The sequence below is a fragment of the Bos grunniens genome, chromosome 8 (assembly GCF_055505025.1).
Source record: "Bos grunniens cultivar Pamir isolate PY7600 chromosome 8, Bosgru_T2T1.0, whole genome shotgun sequence".
NCBI lineage: Eukaryota > Metazoa > Chordata > Mammalia > Artiodactyla > Bovidae > Bos > Bos grunniens.
The window spans coordinates 82,919,915-82,943,527 of record NC_141172.1 but is presented as its reverse complement, the minus strand read 5'-3'; the positions used below and the strand labels follow the sequence as shown (position 1 = coordinate 82,943,527).

The following is a 23,613-nucleotide window of genomic DNA, read 5'->3' as shown; positions in this document are numbered from 1 at the left end:
CAGGCTCCTCTGTCCACGGGATTCTCCAGGCAAGAGTACTGGAGTGGGTTGCCATTTCCTTTTCCAGAGGATCTTTCTGACCCAGGGATTGAACCCAGTCTCCTGCATTGTAGGCAGACGCTTTATGGTCTAAGCCACTAGGGAAGAATATCATAATGAAGTCTAATTTATTTTATGAAAGTGAAAGTGTTAGTCACTCAGTTCTGTCCAACTCTTCTGACCTCATGGACTGTAGCCCACCAGGCTCTTCTATTCATGGAATTCTCCAGGTAAGAATAGTGGAGTAGGTAGCCATTCCTTTTTCCAGGGGATCTTCCTGACCCAGAGATTGAACTCTGGTCTCCCGCATTGCAGGCAGATTCTTTACCATTTGAAAGTGAAGTCACTCAGTTGTGTCTGACTCTTTGTGACTCCATGGACTGTAGCCCACCAGGCTTCTCCATCCATGGGGTTTTCCAGGCAAGAATACTGGAGTGGGTTGCCATTTCCTTCTCCAGGGGATCTTCCCTGCCCAGGGATCGAACCCAGGTCTCCTGCATTGAAGACAGACGCTTTACCCTCTGAGCCACCAGAGAAGTCCTACTGTTTTACCATTTGAGCCACCTTATAATATATACATATATCTATAATGGAGTAGGGCAAGGCAACGCACTCCAGTATTCTTGCTTGAGAATCCTGTGGACAGAGGAGCCTGGCAGGCTGTGGTCCATAGGGTCGCAAAGAATTGGACCCGACTTAGAAATGACTTAGCATGCATGCCTGCATATCTATGTGTAGTAATGATTCATACACAGAAATTTGTACAAAGTGAACAACTTGGTAGACAGGTTTGTACATCATGGATAAATAACTAGCACATAGATTGAGAAAGAGAACATCATACCGCAGAATCTACCCCTTTGAGCTCTTTCCTAGTCACTCCCCTTCCAAGGATAAACACATTTTTAATTGCCAAAGATTTGTCTGGCTTTGAAATCTATATGAATGTAATCATACTTTATGTACTCTTGTTTGGCTTTTTTCACTGACCAGTATATTGGTGAGAATCATCCATGATATTGCGCATGGTCACAGTTCATTCATTCATTCTTTTTGTTTTATAATATTGCACTGTAAGAAAGTACCACAGTGTTTCAGTCCACGGTTTCTGGACATTTAGTTTGTGTTCGGTTTTTGGCTATTACAAATAATGATTCTGTGAACCACTGTTTGTCCCTTTCTTGGTGAGCATGTGTATACATTTTTGCTGTATATATCCTTAGAAGTGGAATTTTGCCCCCCCTGCCCCAAGTCAGAAGATGTGTGATGTTCACTCCTTATAAATACCAGTTTTCTAAAATGGATGTATTCTGATATTATCTTGATAGCTGCTTGCTGGTCTGAGGGAGAGGTCTATAGAGGTTTTTGTACCATTAATTAAGTGAACTGACCCCGAAGTGATGAATTTCACCTCTACTCATTTAATCTCAAAGGAGTAAGAACAAGCCTACCATGGCCTAGAATACAGGGAACCAGAACTATTATGTTCAGCTTTTTAATCGAGGTAGATGTGTGTGTGTGTGAATCGAGGTAGATGTGTGTGTGTGTAACAGAGGGAGGCTTTTTTTAGGCAGATGAATTTCTTTAGATTTTTATTTAAGCAAATACCACAGATTTTAATATGAATTCTTATTTAGATTATTACATAATTTGTGTTGAATTGTCTTTTAATTTCCCTTTGTTGCAAGTTATTTAGAAACAGGTTTTAAATATTTTCAGGTTGATAGATTTTTGCTTGTTTTATTGTATTTTCATCAATAAACTTCAAATTTTCTTGACTGCATTAACTGTATGATCTGTAAGTATGATCTCTGCTTTCCTGAATTTGTTGTGATTTCCTTGTAACGTAGTATGTGAGGACTTCAGTGAATACCCTATTTTTTGAAAATTTTGTGCTCTCTGTTGAAAGTGATTCTCTTTATTTACTAGATCAAGCTTCTAATTCCTTATTTTATGTTTTGGAGCGGTGTTAGCCTGTTATTATGACTTTACTAATTTTTCCTGTTTTCACTAGTTTTGTGTTATAGATTTAAAATGTTTAAGATGTGTGATTGTTGTAATCTCTTGGTAGATTATGTAATCATGAAGCATCTTTGTCTTTATTGCTTTTTGCTGTAAATTCTATGTCATCCATTGTTGATATTGCTATACCTGCTCTTTTTCCTAGCAACTGTGTAATGTATCATTTTCTATCCTTAAAACACTTTCTGTATGGTTCTGTTTTAATTGTCTCTGTAAATATATAGGCTGAATTTGTATTTATTTATTTAGCTGAGTCAGGTATTAGTTGTGGCATGTGGGATCTTTCACTGCAGCACATAGGTTCTCTAGTTGTGGTACAGGCCCAGGAGTTGTGTTGCAGTGTGCTTTTACTTGCTGTATGGCATGTAGGATCTTAGTTCCCCAACTAGGGATCCAACCCGTGTCCCCTGCATTGCAAGGTGGATTCTTAACCACTGGACCACCAGGGAAGTTTCTATATTGATTTTTTAAATTCAACTTGAAAAAAATTTTAATAGGTGAATTTAAATATTTTGCATGTTTTATTCTTACTGATATGTTTGGAATTATTTTGTTTTCTGATTGCCATGTTTCTTCTTGGTGTTTGATGCCTTGATCATGTTTTCTTAGTTTTATTTCTTCACTTGCTCCAGTGATTTGAAAGGTATGAAAACTTTATAATTCTTCTTTCTAAAAATTTATTTATAAAATATTTTAGAAATACAGGTGAATATGGAGACTGACATATTATTGGGGGAGGATGTCTGGAGCATCTTTAGACAAGATTATTCTTCCCCATTTTGTTCTGGAGTTGATTGAGGAACATAGGAGTTAAACAGATAAAAAATTAAATGTAAAGTTTATTACTGATAACATTATGGAGCTTGGTTTATACCTATATACATTTATATCTGTAAGCTAGTGGAATTACTTACACAAGCAGTCACTGGCATATTGGGCAGCCCCAGGGATAAATTCCAGATGATGCATCTGCAAATTGGTAGAGCCTCCATCATCTTGAATCCTTGGGTTACTGTGCAGAATAGAGCCTCCTCCACAGTAGCATCTGGGCTGGACATGCAGCACCAGGAAGAAATGGCCTCTTTTGTAAATTAAATTATAAAGATTTAAGAGTTGTTTGTTGCCATACATTATTCTGACTAATAAAGTCAACTTATAGGGCATAGAGCAGACCAAAACCATACTCACTGTAGGTAGGTAAGAAAAAAAGGAGCAAGGTAGGACAATGAGGTTTCTTCTTTTGTGAATTTCTTAGTCCCAACCTCTGCCCATTTGTTTGTTGGGAGTGTTAGCTTTTTATCTTTGATTTATAGTTCTTTGTAAATTCTAAATACTAATCTTTTGTTGCTTTCGTGCATTGTACCTGTCTTCCTGGACTGTGAGTTACCATTTTAAATTTTGTTTTTGGGGTCTTAAAAGCAGAAGCATTAAATCTTCATATAATCAAATTTCTCAATCTTTTGCTTTATATTTTAGACTTTTTTTTGTTTTTATTTTTTTAAATCCATCTCTACCCCACTGTTTGAGTTACTTTTCTATATTTTACTCTAGGACTTGTAAAACTTTTCTTCTTATAGTTAAGCTTTTACAAACATTTTTTTACTTAGTATTTATTTGGCTGCTCTGGGTCAGAGTTGTGGTATGAGAACTCTCACTTGTGGCATGTGGAATATAGTTCCCAGACCAGGGATCTAACCTGAGCCCTCTGCATTGGGAGCACAGAGTCTCAGCCACTGGACCACCAGGAAAGTCCCTAGCTAGGCATTTTTTTTTTTTTTCTTCTTTGGTGTGTGGTGGCCTGTGGTGTGATAAAGATCGAATTTCCTCCCTCCTTACCCCCTAGACAATGTTACTCTTGTTGTTCAGTCCCTAGTCCAGTCAGTCTCTTTGCAACCCCGTGGACTGCAGCACGCCAGGCTACCCTGTCCTTCACTATATCCTGGAGTTTGCTCAAACTCATGTCCATTGACTCAGTGATGGCATCCAACCATCTCATCCTCTGTTGGCCCCTTCTTCTCCTGCCCTCAATCTTTCCCAACATCAAGGTCTTTTCCAATGAGTCAGCTCTTCTCATCAGGTGGCCAAAGTATTGGAACTTTGGCTTCAGCATTAGTCCTTCCAATGAATTTTCAGGGTTGATCCTTTAGGATTCACTGGTTTGATCTTCTTGCAGTCCAAGGGACTCTCAAAAGTCTTCTCAAGTTCTTTGATACTCAGCTTTCTTTATGATTCAACTCTCATCACATCTGCACATGACTACTGGGAAAAATCATAGTTTTGACTGTGGACCTTTGTCAGTAAAGTAATATCCCTGCTTTTTAATATGCTGTCTAGGATTGTCATAGCTTTTCTTCCAAGGAACAAGCATCTTTTAATTTTGTGGCTGCAGTCACAGTCTGCAGTGATTTTGAAGCCCAAGAAAATAAAACCTGTCATATTTCCATTTTTTTCCCATCTGTTTGCCATGATGTGATGGGACCGGAGGCCACGATCTTCATTTTTTGAATATTGAGTTTTAAGCCAGCTTTTTCACTCTCCTCTTTCACTTTCATCAAGAGGCTTTTTAGTTCTTCTTTACTTTCTGGCTTTAGGGTGGTATCATCTGCATATGTAAGGATATTGATATTTCTCCTAGCATCCTGATTCCAGCTTGTGATTCATCCAGCATGATGTACTCTGCATTTTGTTGTTGTTCAGTGGCTCAGTTGTGTCTGACACTTTGTGACCGAATGAACTGCAGCATGCCTGGCTTCCCTGTCTTTCAGTATCTCTCAGAGTTGGCTCAAACTCATGTCCATTGAGTTGGTGATGCCATCCAACCATCTCATCCTCTGTTGCCCACTTCTCCTCCTCCCCTCAGTCTTTCTCAGCATTAGGGTCTTTTCCAATGAATCAGGTCTTCAAATCAGGTGGCCAAAGTTTTGGAGCTTCAGCTTCAGCACCAGTCCTTTCCAATAAGTATTCAGGGCTGAATTCCTTTAGATTGACTGATTTGATCTCCTTGCAGTCCAAGGGACTCTCAAGAGTTTTTTCCAGCACCATAATTCAAAACCATCAGTTCTTCAGCATCAGCCTTTGTTATGGTCCAACTCTCACATCCATACATGACTACTGGAAAAACCATAGCTTTGACTATACAGATCTTTGTCAGCAAAGTGATGTCTTTGCTTTTTAATACGTTGTTTAGGTTTGTCATAGCTATTCCAAGGAGCAAGCATCTTTTAATTTCATGGCTGTAGACATCTTCTGCATTGATTTTGGAGCCCAAGAAAATGAAATCTGACACTGTTTCCACATTTTCCTCATCTTTTACCAAGAAGTGTTAGGACTGGATGCCATGACCTTAGTGTTTTGAATGTTGAGTTTTAAGCCAGCTTTTTCCACTCTCTTCTTTCACTTTCAAGAGGCTTTTTAGGTCCTCTTCACTTTCTGTCATTAAAGTGGTATCTGCATATCTAAAGTTGTTGATATTTCTTCCAGTAATTTTGATTCCAACTTCTGATTCATCCAGCCTGGCATTTTGCATAATGTTCTCTGCATATAAGTTAAATAAGCAGGGTGACAATATACAGCCTTGACGTACTCCTTTCCCAATTTGGAACCAGTCCATTGTTCCATGTCCAGTTCTAACTGTTGCTTCTTGTCCTGCATACAGGTTTCTCAGGAGGCAGGTAAGGTGGTCTAGTATTCCCATCTCATTAAGAATATTCCACAGTTTGTTGTGATTCACACAGTCAAAGGCTTTAGCATAGTCAATGAAGCAGAAGTAGATGTTTCTTTGGAACTCTCTTGCTTTTTCAGTGATCCAGTGGATGTTGGCTATTTGATCTCTGGTTCCTCTGCCTTTTCTAAATGCAGCTTGTACATATGGATGTTCTCGGTTCATGCACTGCTGAAGCCTAGCTTGCAGGATTTTGAGCATAATCTTGATGGCATGTGTGCAATTGTACAGTAATTTGAACATTCTTTGGCATTGCTTTTCTTTGGGATTGGAATGAAAACTGACCTTTTCCAGTCCTTTGGCCACTGCTGAGTTTTCTGAATTTGCTGGCATAATGTGTGCGACACTTTAACAGCATCATCTTTTAGGATTTGACATATCTCAGCTAGAATTCCATCACCTTCAATAGCTTTGTTCATAGTAATGCTTCCTAAGGCCCACTTGACTTCACACTCCAGGATATCTTGCTATAGGTGAATGACCACACCACTGTGGTTATCTGGGTCATTAAGAGCTTTTTTGTAGAGTTCTGTGTATTCTTGCCACCTTTCTTAATCTCTTCTGCTTCTATGAGGAGCTTGCCATATTTGTCCTTTATTGTGCCTATCTTTGCATGAACTGTTCCCTTGGTATCTCCAGTTTCCTTGAGGAGATCTCTAGTCTTTCCCATCCTATTGTTTTCCTCTATTTCTTTGCATTATTCACTTCAGAAGGCTTTCTTATCTCTCCTTGCTATTCTCTGGAACTCTGCATTCAGTTGGGAATATCTTTCCCTTTCTCCTTTGCCTTTTGCTTCTCTTCTTTTCTCAGCTATTTGTAAGCCCTCCTCAGACAACCACTTTGCCTTTTTGCATTTCTTTTTCTTGGGGATAGTTCTGGTCACTACCCCCTGTACAATGTTACGAACCTCCATCCATAGTTTCAGGCACTCTGTCTACCAGATCTAATCCCTTGAATCTGTGCCATCACCTCCACTGTATAATCATAAGGGATTTTATTTAGGTCATACCTAAATGGCCTAGTGGTTCTCCTTTCTTCAATTTGAGCCTGAATTTTGCTGATGAGCTGAGCTACAGTCAGCTCCAGGTGCTGTTTTTGTTGACTGTATAAAGCTTCTCCATCTTCAGCTGCAAAGACTGTAATCTATCTGATTTCGGTACTGACTATCTGGTGATGTCCATAAGTAGAGTCTTTGCTGGTGTTATTGGAAGGGAATGTTTGCTATGACCAGTGTGTTCTCTTGGCAAAACTTTGTTAGAATTTGCCCTACTTCATTCTGTACTCCAAGACGAAACTTGCCTATTATTCCGGGTATCTCTTGACTTCCTAGTTTTGCATTCCAGTCCCCCATGATGAAAAGGACATCTTTTCTTAGTGTTAGTTCTATGAGGTCTTGTAGGTCTTCATAGAATTATTCAGCTTCAGCTTCTTCAGCATTAGTGGTTGGGGCATAAACTCAGATTACTGTGATGTTGAATGGTTTGCCTTAGAAATGAAATGAGATCATTCTGTCATTTTTGAGATTGCAACCAAGTACTGCATTTTGGACTTTTTTTATTGACTATGAGGGCTACTCCATTTCTTCTAAGGGATTATTGCCCAGAGTAGTACATATAATGGTCATCTGAATTAAATTTGCCTATCCTTATCCATTTTAGTTCACTGATTCCTAAAATCTCAATGTTCACTCTTGCCATCTCCTGTATGACCGGTTTACCTTGATTCATGAATCTAACAGTACATACAACCAATTGTCACTACAGCATGTGTTGAGCATTCTTACTTTTACCATGGCTTCTCAGGCGGTACAGTGCTAAAGAATCTGCCTGCCAATGCAAGATACTTGGGTTTGATCCCTGGGGTGGGAAGATCTTCTGGAGTAGGAAATGGCAACCCACTGTAGTATTCTTGCCTGGAAAACTCCATGGACAGAGGAGACAGGCCACAATCCATGGGGTCCCAAAGAGTCAGACATGACTCAGTGACTGAGTGTACACACACTGTTACTATTGATCTTCAAAGCCACCTGTGTCATAAGTGAAGTTTCTATGTTTATGGGGTCTGTTACTGAGCTCTTATGTATAACAGATAGAGATCTAGTATATGTGTCAGTTCTACACGGCTAAATTATTGCAAGTTTTAATATTTGGTAGGGCAAAGGCCCCTTTATGTTTGTTTTCTAATTGGTCTCAGTTCTTCTTGGCCTTATGGTCTTGTAGATTAATTTTAGGATCAGCTTGTTAAGTCTTGTGAAAAGTTCTGTTGAGATTTTGATAAGAATGCATTTAGTTTGAATGAAATTACCATCTTTGTGATAGTGAATCTTCCCAATAAAAACCTGCTTTTATCTTTCCTATATTCGTAAGTGACCATGCACTTATATTTTTTATTAGTTATTACAAGTAGTACACAGAAAAACTTTCTAAAAACTACTAATCATGTAAATCCAGAAAGTTTGCAAATGTTTATTTATTCTAATAGTTTGTCTACAGATTCTTTTGTATTTTCTAGGCAGACAGTCATGTATAAATAAGTACTGTTTTGTTTCTAAGTCTTCCCTCATTTCTTTTTATCTTGGCATCGGTGAGCACTTCCAGTTATTACATTATTAAACAGAAGTCATGGTAGTAGAAATTTTCATCTTGGTTTTCATTTTAGGGAGATACTTATGAAGTTAAGGCATGAATTGCGGTATTTCCCCAAGGTATCTGGAAGATAACTTTGATCAGTTTAAAAATATTCTCTTTTAGTCTCATTGTATAAAGTATTAATTTGGAATGAGTTGATTTTAATTACTTCTTCTGTGGGTTTCTTCCATAATCTAGTCATGATGTGTTGGACTTTTTAATGTTGAGCCACTGGTAAGATTAAATTTAATATGCTATTGGCTATTTGTATTTCTTTTCTTAATTGTTTATAGCCTTTATAGAATTTTATTTTCTATTGGGTTTTTATATTGTTTTACAGATTTTATCATTGTGATGATTATTATATATTTTCTGCAAGTTTCTGGTTTTTTTTTCTTTATACCTTGAGTTTTGTGTCATGCTTAAAAGTCCCATTTAAATTATAAAATTAGTTGGTATAATTTTTTATAGTTATCTGACAGCTTTTAAAAACTTACTTCATTTGGTCTTTGTTTTATACGTCAGATTGGTACCTTGTTTTCTTTTCATACTTACAGACATTTGTCCATTACTGAGTAAGGCCTTCTTTGTGACTGATTTTTCTCATATACTAGGTTTTCATATTTGCCTGGGTTCACGTTTCTATGTTGCTGTGCTAAAATCTTACTGTTTTAATTATTCTTGCTTTATATTAAGGCAAGTCTCTGAGGCAGGAGTTTAAAATTTTCAGGCTTCAGGCAAAAAGCCTGTGTTAAGATCTTGATTCTGTTACTTTACAAGTTTGTGACTTTGCTCAGGTTAGTTATTTTGTTTCTTTAGGTTAGGTTTCCTTTCCTGAAAAATACTGATAGTAGTAGTAGCATTTGCTTTATATTAATGAGCTTATTAATGTAATACCTGGCACTAAACTCTCAATAATTGTTAGTTGCCATTGTTTTATGAACATTTCTTCCTATGCTCCTCTTGGTTACTCCTCATCTCGAGGAACAAGGGACTAATGACAGATGTGAGTGATGGCTATTAGCCCTCTCTGAGGGACAAGGTGGAGCCTGTTCTTTCTTATTCCCAGGAGATGTGAATTCTCCCTTCTGCTTCTCTGACAGTGAGCTCACTGAGGGCAGACTTCACTACCCCATAGGGAAGACTTGCACTCTCCAGTCCCTCTGCCAGGACTTGTGAAGTCAGTCCGGTTCCAGGGGGAAAACAGAATGGGTGGGAAGCTTATTGTATTTAAAGTTCTTTTCATCATTTCTACTAAAAAGTAGATACTGTGTTATCATTGCCACCTGACTACTACATATATTTCTCAATTGGTTTAGAATATAACTCTCTGTATTTTATGATTAACTGTGCTTCCCTGGTAGCTCAGACAGTAGAGAATCTGCCTGCAATGCAGGAGACCTGGGTTTGATCCCTGTATTGGGAAGATCTCCTGAAGAAGGGCATGGCTACCCAGTCCAGTATTCTTGCCTGGAGAATTCCACGGACTGAGGAGACTGGTGGGCTACAGTCCACGGGGTCGCAAAGAGTCAGACATGACTGAGCAACTAACACTTTTCATCCCAATAGCTAGTTGTTATGTAGGAAAATATTATTAACTTAACAAATACTTATTAAAGGAAGAGGTAGTAAACTAGAGACCCATTACCCATATCAGAACTATAGACAAATTTGGCACAAGGATGGATTTTGAATGTTCTTGTCAATATTTAAAAACCATGAGATTTAATATACTTCTACTGTATCTTTTCTGTCAAAGAAGCAGGAGTAGTAACTATGTGACAGAGTGTAGGGCAAGACAGTTTACCACTTCAGTACTTCAGTTTTGTTTTTTGACTACAAACACATTAAAGGGAGGACACATGGGTTTACAATAGGATAGTAAGTTTAATCATGAACTTTTAATCAAAATGTTTTAAAGAGACCTATTTTCCAGCTCCAGTTTTCTAATAAAGAGCTCTCATCCCCGCACTCTGGCCTCTATTGTAGTTTATCACAATATGACTCTAGAATAACAATTTGAGAATATCTTGTGCACAGGTAATTGGACATAAGAAAATCAGTGATTCTTCCTCATCCTGTAATATATAAAATATTTCCTTTGGGAACTGAATTTCAGGTTTGGACTTGGAGGGAAAATCTCTCCCCATTTCTATGTAGCTCCTTCCGGTTTTATTTGGGTTTGTTAAAAGAAACTGGATTTCAAGAGATGGTAGCACTAACCAGTTCTGTTGTTTATAAGTGTGCAAAGGATATTTTCTAGATTGTCTTATGCTGGAGAAGGAAATGGCACCCCACTCCAGTACTCTTGCCTGGAAAATCCCATGGACAGAGGAGCCTGGTAGGCTGCAGTCCATGGGGTCGCTAAGAGTCGGATACAACTGAGCGACTTCACTTTCACTTTTCACTTTCATGCACTGGAGAAGGAAATGGCAACCCACTCCAGTGTTCTTGCTTGGAGAATCCCAGGGACGGGGGAGCCTAGTGGGCTGCCCTCTATGGGGTCGCACAGTCGGACACGACTGAAGCGACTTAGCAGCAGCAGCATACTGTGTTTACTGAATGTTTTGTGTCTTAATGAAGTCAGCTTTGGAAGAACACTTTTAGCCAGCAAGTTCACTTTTCAAAAGCTTCATAATTTTGAATAGGTAATATATGCTACAAAATTCAAAAGTTACAAAAACGAATAAATCTTTTTTACCATAACTTCCCTAACTACAGATAGTTTCCCCCTATAAAGGCAAACACCAGGTTTTTTTGTGTTTCCTTCCAGAGATATGCAAGATTTCATATACAGTCATATACATATGTGTTTTAAATGTGTACCTATAAATCATCCAGCCTGTAAACACCTGTAAAGATGTCCCTCTTGGCAGTCTTGCCAGTGTTTTCAGCCTTGGAAATTTCTGCCAAATTGCCTTTTGTTGCCCTTCATGGAGGTTGTCACAGTTTGCATTCTTACCCGCAGACTACGAGCGCCTGTTTCCCTACCTCACCAACACAGTGCTTATCAAATTCCTTCGATTTTTGCCAGTCTGAAGGAAAAGTAGTACCCTATAGTTTAAATTTTATTTTTATTATTTTGCCCTAAGATAAAATTGAAGTTGGGTGTGTTCTTGAGATGGATTTAAAATATTTTTCCAGTTTATGTCGTGAATTTGTATTTATTGCCATGAAGACTATTTTTAAAATGTTTATCAGTTTAACAGATTCTCGTAGCTTATACTTTCATTTAGAAAGATATTCTTGATTAAAAAATAATTCAGTGTTTTGTTTTTTACACTTAAAAACATCTGGTCTGTCTGGAAGTTTAGAATAAGGTTAGGAGATAATGCAGGTTTACTTTTAAGGCAAAAATCTATATATTGTGATATACAACGTGTCTATTCGATTGAGATGACAAAAGTGTAATTCTTGGGAAAGAGTAGTTACTGTATTGCTTGTTCGTTTTAAGGGAGAGTCATTGCAAACATTTTTCACGGATTATTAAAGTAACTCTTTTCTGTAGGAATCCTAGAATACAGAAGGAAATAAAAATCCCCCATAATCCCACTACCATATTATATATAACAAAATTAGGACCGTATTCATACTGCAACTTACTTTTGTTTTCACTGGAGACTAACATAGGTTTAGAAAATTCTTAAATTGTCATTTAGCATCGCGTCAGAATTCCTGTTTTTCAACCATCCAAATACTTTTCTGAGGAGAAATCTAAGGCCTTTAAAGGAAGGAATGATAACCTCTGCTTCAGGCGTACCTTTAAATTTTGAACAGTTTTGAAAAGGCCCCTTTAAAAGGAGATACCAGCACTCAGGCGAGCCACTCAGCGAGTCTCCACCCCAGAGTGGAGGGAGCTCCAAGCCCGCGGGGTTGTCGAGGCGCCGACCTCTCCTGCGGCCTGCTGTAGCGTCCCCTGGTGGCGGCGGGGAAGACGGCCGAGCACAAGGAGGGGGTCAGATCCACTGGCAAGCCCTTCTCTTCCGAGAAATCCTTTTAATCGGTTTGGGAGCCGCTTTCTTAACCAGGCCCGCGTTTGCCTCTGTGACCTTCTGCTGCACCTCCCGACTTTGAGTAGAGACTTGCGGCGCTGGAGGGGCCTGGCGCTGCAGATGACCGACCGCCGAGTGGCCCCGAGGCGGGGCGAAACTCAGCCCGGGCGGCTGGGGCTGGTTTCCGCACCCGTCCCTCACCACCGCGTCTGGGGCGTTTGTGAAGTTTTGAACTTCCGGGGTTGGTTCTCCTGAGCTTGCGGTGGGGTGGCCGGCTGAGGGGCGTCGCTGTGCCGAGTGTTTGGGCGCGGCCCTTTAAACTTTTTTGCTTTTTAAACTTCGGGGGTGTGGTCGCGGCCCTCCTCTCCCCCGCCGCCGGTACTTCCCCTCTGCCCCGCCTTCCAGATGCTGTGGAGTCATGAGCCGGGAGGGTGCAGGGACCCCTTTGGTGGCCGAGGTGATCAGAGGTGAGTGCGGAGGGTGCGCCTCTGGGACACCCCCTATTTAGAGGGCATCGGACAGTGCCCAGGGGTCGAGGAGCCCCCACTGCTGCTCAAGACGCGCCTTTAAACTTTGGGACCAGGGCCGAAGCTGTCTCACGGGCGTGGGTGGCCTCCCGGGACTCCTAGTGCTCAGACGTGGTCCTGCTTTGGGGGTGAATCCGCACTGACGTGTGCACTTGGGACCTTTGTGTCTTACACCATGGCTCGTAGGCTCTCCACCTCGGAGCGAACTCCCTGGTCGCTGTGCATGGGGATCAAGGGTCATTTGTGGTTGAAAGGAGTAAGCTCCGTCATCTGTTTGAGTGTTTGTGGTTGCAAGACGTTTTAGTTGACGCATTCACAGGAAAAATATAGCAGTTGTGTGCACTGAATTGTAGGCAAAAATTGCTTAAATACTATTTGGGGAAAGGATGCCAGCTGGCATCTGTTGTTTCTTACTATTTTAAGGGTTGTACTTGATTTTGCCATAATTTGAATGTAAGTATTCTACTAGCACTACTATTAGTATTACTACTACTAGTTATTGTGGCATACTGCTTCCCCAAGGATTTTTGGGCAACTCTTTTTGGGGTGGGGTGGGAAAGGAAGGGTGGAGCCTCCTAGCATTCTTGCTAAACCTCACAACAGCCTAACTTCATTTATGCAATGCAGGTTCATCTCATACTCATCATACAGAAAACTTTCATTGCCTCTGTTATAATGGTAATTTGTCTGATTGTAAAAATCACTACAGAAGTAGTGGTTCCGGATCAAAAAAAGTGACCCCCAAGAACACTGGATAAACAGGATTTGTTTTGTGTTCTGTAGCCGTAAACATTAATTTTGAGGCAATTTTGAGAGCGTTGTCTTTCTGCTTAAAACATAGCTTCTTATTGAAATAACTTTTTAGGATGTCTTGAAAATATAGCGAAACATAGGGAGAATCATCAAGGCTGGTGGTCTAGCCGTGAAATGCCTGCTACCTTGCTGAAATTTTTTAATCTAGAGTAGCTAACGTTTTGCAATGAGAGGTTCATCCAAAAATTGAGTCGTATCACTATGTGAAAAGTCGCTGACAGCTCTTGAAACTAATATTGAAGGCAACTTCTCCTTCTTAAAAATTGCTTATTTATTATTACCCACCAAAATAGAACATTTTGAAGTTACTCACTGATACCCTTACCATAGGTAAAACATGCATGGAAAAGGAATTTTTTTACTTCATCTGAAAACAGTTGCATCATGATATATGAAACGTTTTTAATAATGTGAAGGAAGGAACATTACAATTTTTCCATTTCAGATCGCCTTTGTTTTGCCATTCTCTTCAGCAGACCAAAGAGTTCATCAAATGTACATTATTTCAGCATAGATAATGAACTTGAATATGAAAAGTAAGTATTGCTTTTTAAAAGATTGTTAGTAACTTTTTTTTATTGTGAAAAATCTAAAGGTATGTTTATAAAATTGGAACATTGCAAATCTGTTGATTGTTAGTTGCAGGATGCTGATTTTAATCCTTGGTAATAAAATAGATCCTTAGGAGGGGAAAAATCAAAAAGTGAAAGAATTCTCCTAAGTTTAACAATTTACATTTGAAATTCTAATAGCTTACAGTATAATGAAATATAAACTAGTGTACTAAGTAAGATAATTTTGCCAGTGGAAAAATGTGTGGAAAAATAGCCTTTTTTATTTAGAAAGTATTTTCATGTATTATTTGAGGTTAGATTTAAAGGTGTTGTAGCACTTATCATGTTATTTAACAGTCATCTTTTTACCAAAGTATTTCTTCTATTAGTAAGGCAATAACGTTTAAGTTATATGACCTGTAATAATTTGGTGTGTACTTGCTTGCTTTATTTTGATCTCATACCTACAAAAAGGCAGTTATATTCAGAGCATCTGGAACACACATACACATTTTTGTGTTTCATTTTTGCAGCTTCTACGCAGATTTTGGACCACTCAATCTAGCAATGGTTTACAGATACTGCTGCAAGATAAATAAGAAATTAAAGGTAAAGTACTTTTTACTGAGGTTTCACTTAAATAATCATGATTAGCCTGATCTTGTGGGAAGGAGGGGGAATCTATTTTTTAAAAGGCAATGTCATGTTTTTTCACTACAGTGGTGTTTGGGACATACATGTGGTTTATTGTTTTATGAAGTCATAGTATATCTGTTTTTCTAGAGTTTTGATGGAATGGTTTAAGTTTGGGTCATTTGATTCTGATTTGGATTGGTGATGTTTAGATACTTGAAAAGCCAAAGTGGAAGTTGTTAATAAAGTGAATCTCTTATTGTCTGAGTTAATAGAACTGAAACCTAACAAGAGAAGCTTTCCTTCCTTTGGTCATTGTTCTTTCTCCCTTCACTGTGGTAGGGAATGTTAGGAGACTAAGAGAAATCAGTTCATCTTACTTTATTGTATCTTGAATCTCTCATATTTTACTACTTGTGACTCTTTACTTGACCCTTTACACATATGATTAAGGAGTAGGGAAACAGGAGCAAACAGCATATATTTAAGAGTATCACTAAATTATAAGAGTGTATTGTTGGTTTGAACTTAGACCTTATTCATTTATTTTTTAAAAAACTTTGAATTATTAGTTATATAAAACAAAAAGTTTATATACTGCTAGCAATTCCAAGAGTCACTATAAATTCTCAAGTAGAAATACTGGATTTGGGGGCGGGTACTCTTTAAAAACAAGTTTATTCAGTTGATTATTTATTAGACTACTACACAGAAATAAAACTCATTGTCAACTAAAAATTATATTACATTGAAAATTAATTAGTGAGTAAGGCAGATATTTTCTCCCTTGAACATCAGACTTAAAATTACACATTAGAAATATTTGGCCATCCAAGGGATTGGGGGCAGGAGGAAAAGGGGACGACAGAGGATGAGATGGCTGGATGGCATCACCGACTCGATGGACTTGAGTTTGAGTGAACTCCGGGAGTTGGTGATGGACAGGGAGGCCTGGAGTGCTGCGATTCATGGGGTCGCAAAGAGTCGGACATGACTGAGTGGCTGAACTGAACTGAAGGACTTTTATCCTTTGGGTCAATGAAGATTATATTCATCCTTTTTTCAAAATTAAAAAATCATTAATATTCACTAGAACAACTTGTAGAGTATTGACCATCCAACCTGATTGAAACTTTGATTCCTGTTCAATTAATAGTGATAAAAAATGTGTTGAATTTATAGTAAGAGTGTCTTATGCTGCTTGAGGGCTGGTTGGGTTGTTGTTTTTTTAAATCAACTTGTGTCTCTTACTCTTTCTAAACAACCAAAGGAAAATTCATCATGTACACGTTCATCATTGAAATACCCAAAACACTGGCTCACAGAAGTGAAGAAATACTGTGCTTATTCAGCTGAATATATCCTATTTCTTACCCTTAATTGAAACATTTCAACTCAAGTTAGTGAAGTACATGTAAAGAAGTACTAACAAATCATGTTGTTCCTTTGGTTTTACTTTCTATATCCTTTTTATTTTTAACTTAATCAAGAACAGAACATTCTAGCAACACCCCAGGAACAGCCCGTTTTCTCTCTCCTGGTTATCTCTGTACCACCCTCCTCACTCCACTCCTCCCTACCCCATTCACTATCCTGATTTCTAACAGAATGAATTATTTTACCTATTTTTGTACCCTTTTCTTTTAATTTAAAGGTTTCAGAAATAGATTTTTTAAAAAATCAGACAATAGGGAAAGGAAAAACGATCTCTTTTACTACCTTTTCCAGCTTTTATGTATTCTTTCAGAGATAGTCTATACTTTCAAAGTGTATCTGTGTGTATCTCCTCCTTTTAAAAAAATTGAAGTGTGGTTGATTTATGATATATTAATTTCAGGTGTCTCCTCTCCCACTCTTCAATTATACATTTGTTCTATTCCAAGAGTATGTCTTTTATGGGAATGTACACAGTATTTTTGAGTATCAATTTAAAAAGTCTTTCTGAATGCTTCAACATTGTGAGATCCAGAATTTATTTTAATCACAAAATAAAGTTTTTGAAAACTTGAAATTAGAAAGGAAATACTAGCAACTGTTTATCTTTATGCAGTCCATTACAATGATGAGGAAGAAAATTATACATTTTACTGGCCCTGATCAGAGAAAACAAGCAAATGCTGCTTTCCTTGTTGGATGTTATATGGTAAGTATTTAACTACTTTTCTAATATTTTAGTGAAATCATGTACAACAGTGGTATTTGTAGTTGGCGTTTTGATATTACTTTTTTCTAAGAGATCTTGATTTCTTGCCAGAAAGAATATCTTTTGCTTTATAAAAATTGACCAAGTGGGAAAGTCTATGGAGAGGATAAGGGGTATATGGGAGATGTCTGTAACTTCTACTCAGTTTTGCTGTTCTGAACCTGAAACTGCTTTTTTAAAAAGTCTATTTTTAAAAAAAGATCAACTACCATGAATACCTTTTTAAGTGTTATGGCACTTAAATTTAGAAAATAATGACCCAAAGCTGTGTTTCTATTAAGTCATGATACATGTAGTAAAGTTATGAAAGTAGAGTCAAGATTTCGATTGATTTATAAAAACAAAACCAAAATACATAAAAAGTGTATCACATGTGGTTAGAGTTCTTTATAATTTGAGTACAGGCAATATTTCCCCAACTGAGGTATGATTCTGAACATGTCAAAGCATATAGCAGGACATGGCATGTCAATATTGTAGGAAAATGGGTAACATACTGTGTAGATTATACACAGCATTGAGTGGGTGGTCTGTTTAGGTCATTGGAAGACTATTTTGGCATAGCCAGTATTTCATGACTTACGAATTTCATTTATGTGTAAATGTCATGGAAAGTATTTGGTTATTTAGAGTCAGGTTTTGTGTAGTACTTTCATTCATCTCTAGGAGTACCTAAGTAACAGATTTTCCTAAATAAGCCAAGAGGTCCTTCTTGCAGTGGTGGTCTTCATGTTTTTGGTGGTGTGGAACCTAGCTGCTCTACCAAGTGGGGGAAAATATCGAGTAGTTATTCTAGATAAAAAAAGGGTTGGTGCTGGAGTTCTTGGGGTAAGTTGTTTCTTCCCCCAGGTTGCTTCTGTCATGCTTTCACTTAAAACTGTTTTTCTGACATGTAGTTTGAAAATTTGGAATTTACAGTGATTAGACCAAAAAGTTCATGGTACTTGGTGAAATTGCACCTCAAAATAGTTGGATAGTTTTCTTTTCTATGTTTATGGTGGGGGTTTGTGTTTGTTTATGTTCACAAAAGTAATCGAGAGAAGTGATTCTGAGATAACTGAGTTTTATTATCATCTCTGAATGTATGAAACACAGACTTTAGATTATGTTTCTTAAAATTTGTGTTTTTTTTTTCAAGCTTACCCAGATAAGGACTTATACTTTTTGGCTTTTGTCATCTTCCCTGATGTTTATTGTACTTAGCAGCAAAACTCCTGAGGGGGCAGTGCTGGTAGGAGGCTATGCAGGATCCCAAGAGAAAGAGAATGAAGAAGGTAGCTGCTTTAAGTGGGATATTTGGTCCCATTACTTGGCTAGTCAATGGGGAGAGGAGCACCACAGATTAAACTGTGATAACTTTCCAGGAAAAAGGACACAGCCAGAATTCTTGGTGTTCATAAAGTATTAAAGGGAACCCTGAAGAAATGGCTTTTGATGTAACAGTAAAAGTCTTTCTTGCCCAGGAGAAAAATCTGGAATGGCTGAAGTTGTTTCATTTAAGAGAATGTTCTCCTGAGCAGAACACACAGCACTCTCCTGAACTACTTTGGGGTCAGTCCATTGTCTCTCTCTGGTCAGATGAGATGATCTCTAAAATGGTGGGATCTTGAGTAGCCAGATATGATGACTTCAGTGTGAAAGAATCCCTTAGAGGGTAGCTGTGGGTATGGTGGGAACCAAGGGTTGTCTTAGAAATAAAACACTTGATAATTTTATAAATAAGAAATCTCTCGTCTTAAATTTTTTGGTTTTTTTTTTTTTTTTTTTAGGTAGTGAAAAAACTCAATACCCATTGGCATATTGATTGAAAATGTGTTGGCATACTGGTTCCCAGTTTGGTGTTAGCCTTTTGACTTTGTTTATGGTTGTATTTTGGCATGTAAAAGTGTATTTTTCTACAGCTAATATGTTTTAGATTTAGAAATCCTTCCAGGGTTTTAGACTCCCAGGTTAGCACTGATTTGACTGGTTAGGAAAGTGCCAGGTAAACAATTACACTTGAGTTCATTCCTCTGTTCAGTTAGAAGCCAGCTTGGCAGGAGGTTTATGGCTCTTGGCTGTAGCAAATGGCTTTGTAGCCATGACTGGCTCGTTCAAGTAGGAGATTGGGGCTATAATGATGCTAGGTGGGGAAACAGGAGAAAAACTTCTAAGAAAAGGAGATTTATTAATAGTAGCAAAGGAGTGTCAATACATAAGTGTGTATACCCCAAGTACGTAAGTAAGTGGTATAGGTTTGATCTGATTGAAGACTATGGAGTTCTCCAATTAAAGATTTACAGAGATGCATGAAAATTCCTTAAAAATTGACCTTCAGGTCTGATGACCTTTTCCTGAAGTTGTTTGAGGAATTTTGGAGATAATAAGGCTTTTTAATGATTGACTTAGAGGGTGGTGTAGTAACATTAAAGCAAAAAGTCTGGAGGAAGTATAGTCAGGAAGAAGTATTCCAAATGGACTGAATCTGTTTAAAAGGACTGACTGTCTTTTTATTAAACTCTGGGCCTCTGAAAGGAACTATTCTCCCTTCATCCTTGTATACGCAAAAGGACCTAATAGAGGGTGTGAAGAGAGTGAAAGGATAAAATTAGTAATTCTGTTTATTTTTTACCCTAACAACAGAAGCAGTTAGACCTTACAAATACTTAAAATACTCAAATACTTAAAATAGGATTGACATGTCTGTATATTTAGTCCTTTTGTCAGATGGTCGGGCACCATGTGTGGTGTAACAAATAAGAGCAGCTTGACTTTTCAATGTGTTTCTAACTATTAAGTTTATGTGGTCTGGTAAACAGATTTGCCAGATATCTGAAATATTAGATTCTTGGATAACAAATTAGGGTAAAACTAAAAATTTTTTTGTATCACTCACAATAAAAGAGTTGAGGGACATAAAAGATAACTGAGTTTTGTGTGTGTGTGTTTTTTTTTTTTTTTTTGAGAAAAGGATAATTTAATCCTAGCATTTTACAAAATGATAAGTTTGCTGCCATGTTGTGATAAGTCAGTGGCTGTTTCCTAGCCCGATTTTGGGGTGGTGGTACTTTAACCTGTCATTTCAAGTAAGGATGAAATTCTAAGTGGAAAAGTAAATGCTTTTCAAAACAAATTCACTTTTGTGAGGGCATTTTGAAAATCAAAGTTTGAAACTTTGTCATTTTGTTATAAAAAATGTGTACAAAACCATATTCAGACCCTTGAGAAACTTAGAAAAATTTCTTTTAAAAGATACTTTTATCTTTATAGAAGCAGCGTATGTTCACCAGTATAATTTTATCACATGACTTTTCTTAGTCAGTGATCTGTTCTTTCATTTCAGTACATGTTCCATCATCTGTATACCCAGATTATATTTGTATTTCTCAATTAATCCAAAGTGTCTACACCAGTATCTAATTCAGGACCATATATTGCATATGGTTGTTGTGTATTTAAATCTCTCTCACACATGGTCCTTTTTAGCTAACATTGATTTTTTTTTTTTTTTTTTAAGAAACCAGACCTAGTTTCTTGTAGAAAGTTCCACCTTTTGAATTTCTCTGGTTTCTTCTTCGTGGTTTTTTGTTGTTGTTGTTGTTCTTTTTTTTTTTTTTTTTTCTTTGTAGTATTTTTTATAGTTGTTTCTCCATTATTTGCATTTCTTGCGAACTGAAAGTTGTATCAACAGGTTTGCCTTAGTACTATATGTTGTATCAATCAGAAAACATAGAATACCTACATTACCATTAGTGATGCTAAAAATGGCCACTGGATTAAATGCTAACCATCAAATCTCTTCAATACATTGTTTCGTCCTTATGATTTAAGCATTCTGTGTGGGGTGATTTTGGAACTGTTTGTATATTCAGTTCCCTATCAACCATGCGTCTTGCTGTTTTAAACAATCAAATATGCTTGATTGAATCAATCATTTTACTAGGGTATCAGTATAACATTTTTTAAATTATTCATTCTTCTTTCACTTATTAGCTGTCTTACTTTTATGGGAATTAAGCTTTCCCTCATTCAGTTGGGACTCTTTGGTTACCCTGAAACCAATTTTCTTACTGAGAAGGCAGAATGAATAGCCAGTTCCCTTTAATGACCAGTTTTTGAAGTAAAGTATTACATTAATAGCCACAAAACAAAATTTTAAAACCAGCTTTAACAATATTTCAATAGGTTTTTAACTCATTTGCTAAATATTTGAAAAATGTGCAGCACTATTCTAGCATCTATCCATTAGCATTTAGGAAATTAGAAATTTACTAACCAAATGTACATCATTGCTGAACGGGATGAAAAAACGAGTGTAATCATTCCTGCACTTGCATTTATATATCATGGTAAATGATGTATAATGATATATTAAAGGGATTTGATTATTGTTGTTCAGTCACTAAATTGTGTCCAACTCTGTCACCCCATGGACTACAGCTCTCCAGGCTTCCCTGTTCTTCACCAACTCTGAGTCTGCTCAAACTCATATCTGTTGAGTTGGTGATGCCATCTAACTCACCCTCTGTCTCCCCCTTCTCCTGCCCTCAATCTTTCCCAGCATCAGAGTCTTTTCCAGTGAGTCGGCTCTTCGCATCAGGTGGCCAAAGGATTGGAGCTTCAGCTTCAGTACCAGTCCTCCAGTGAATATTCAGGGTTGATTTCCTTTAGGATTGACTGGTTTGATCTCCTTGCTGTCCAAGGGACTCTCAAGAGTCTTCTCCAGCACAGCAGTTCGAAAGCATCAATTCTTTAGTGCTTGGCCCTCTTATGGTCCAACTGTCACATCTGTCTGTACATGACTACTGAAAAAAAACCATAGGTTTGACTATACGGACGTTTGTTGGCAAAGTGGATACGCTAAGTTTGTCATAGCTTTTCTTCCAAGGAGCAAGTGTCTTTTAATATCATGGCTGCAGTCAGCGTCTGCAGTGATTTTGGAACCCAGGAAAACAAAGTTTGTCACTGTTTCCATTTTTTCCCCCATTTTGGATGCCATGATCTTACTTTTTTGAATGTTGAATTTTAAGCCAGCTTTTTCATTCTCCTCTTTCACCTACATCAAGAGGCTCTTTAGGGATTTGATGGTTAGCACCTAATCCAGTGGCCATTTTTAGCACCAATAGTGGTAATTTAGGTAGTCTCTTTTCTGATGTGATACAACATATACTAATGCACAAGCCTACTGATACAACTTCCAGTTCACAAGAAATACAAAGAATGGAGAAACTAATTTTAAAGACTATCTTTTTCAGTTACCACAGCGATTAAAATCAAGAACTGAAATAGTTGAACTTGCACCTAGGCTTTTAAATCAAGATTTTAAAAAATTGAAGTATATCAATCACATTAAAATCTATTAATATTTTAGTGAACACAATTTTTAACATAATTACAGTATATAATGATTCATTTTAGAAATGTCACCTTTTCTATTTAGTTTCTTATGTGCATACTTTATAGTAATAGTGGTATATTATTACACTGGAAGGAATAAACATTGATTTCTAGTTGCAAACAGCTGTTTGGAAGAGGCCATTGTAAAGGGTTTAGGGATTTCATTTCAGAAGTTGAAGGATTTAGGTTCAAATTGAGCTAGCTTTTAATTTCAGTCTGGTAGACTATCTGGCACAAAGTAAGCATTTACTAAATGTAATTTTCTTTCTTTTTTTGGTTCTGCCTACCATTATTACACCTTAAATCTGCTTTTTATATTAAAAAACAAAAATGATGCCATTGTATTTTACTGGTTATCAGCTTTGGTTATATCTTACTGTCTCAACATTTATATTTTCCTGCACATATACAGTACTTAGCTCTTCCATAGGTTAAATGTACTTTTGAGAACTTGCCTGGGAAATTAACCGTTGTTTCTAACATTTTCTGTGGTTAAAGCATCCTGAGTGTAAAATAAATGACACAAGCAAACTGTTGGTACATAATTTGCAAGTTTGCCCTCTTGTAATGTTTAATAGATTACTTTGTAGAGCTAATTATGATAACATACGGATTCCCTGTTCAAAATGTCACTCTCTATTATTATATTTTTGTTTTAAGCAATTTTTAAGCCTTCAGAATGGTTTACTTGTAAACATTTATACCAAAAATTGTGATACTGATGAAATTCTAGGAATATATTAATTCAGCCATCTGTGAGTAGAATCCTAAATTTCATTGAATTTGAGATTGCTTCAACATTTGTAATAAGAGCTCAGGGGCTTAATTTGTTATTTAATGATGACCTTTTGAACCTGTCATCCATTTTTTCTTAATGATTTAATTATTTTGAACTCAGAAACTCTATGCTGGGTTAAGGTGGCTGCAAGGTGAAGGGATTAGACAAGAATTTAAAATAAGGCGAGCTGAGGGGAAAGTCTCTGGAACAGTGTGTGTGAATCCAGCTCAACAAACAGCAGTCTAGACAGGGTAACAGAGACTGGGAGACAGAACCAGCTGGGTCTGCCAAAGTGTTTGTAAACACCTATCTCTGGGCAAACACCCTT

General features: G+C 37.4%; 1 protein-coding gene across 37 annotated transcripts in view; it reads left to right on the top strand.

Annotated features, from left to right (window-relative positions):
* Positions 1 to 23,613, top strand: part of CDC14B (cell division cycle 14B) — a 164,754-nt gene that overhangs the window by 58,075 nt on the left and 83,066 nt on the right. For 26 of the 37 annotated variants that reach the window (XR_015131926.1, XR_015131928.1, XR_015131925.1 and 23 more), the window contains 3 exons: positions 14,187 to 14,277; positions 14,829 to 14,904; positions 16,979 to 17,071. Coding sequence is in view for 31 of the 37 variants with exons in the window: in XM_086315538.1 (XP_086171664.1) it covers positions 14,187 to 14,277; positions 14,829 to 14,904; positions 16,979 to 17,071 (260 nt within the window). In the remaining 6 variants the exon portion in view is untranslated. Of the gene's footprint in view, positions 1 to 12,187; positions 12,869 to 14,186; positions 14,278 to 14,828; positions 14,905 to 16,978; positions 17,072 to 23,613 lie in introns of those variants that run through there. The other 11 variants (XR_015131929.1, XR_015131930.1, XM_086315550.1 and 8 more) reach the window with 2 other exon arrangements.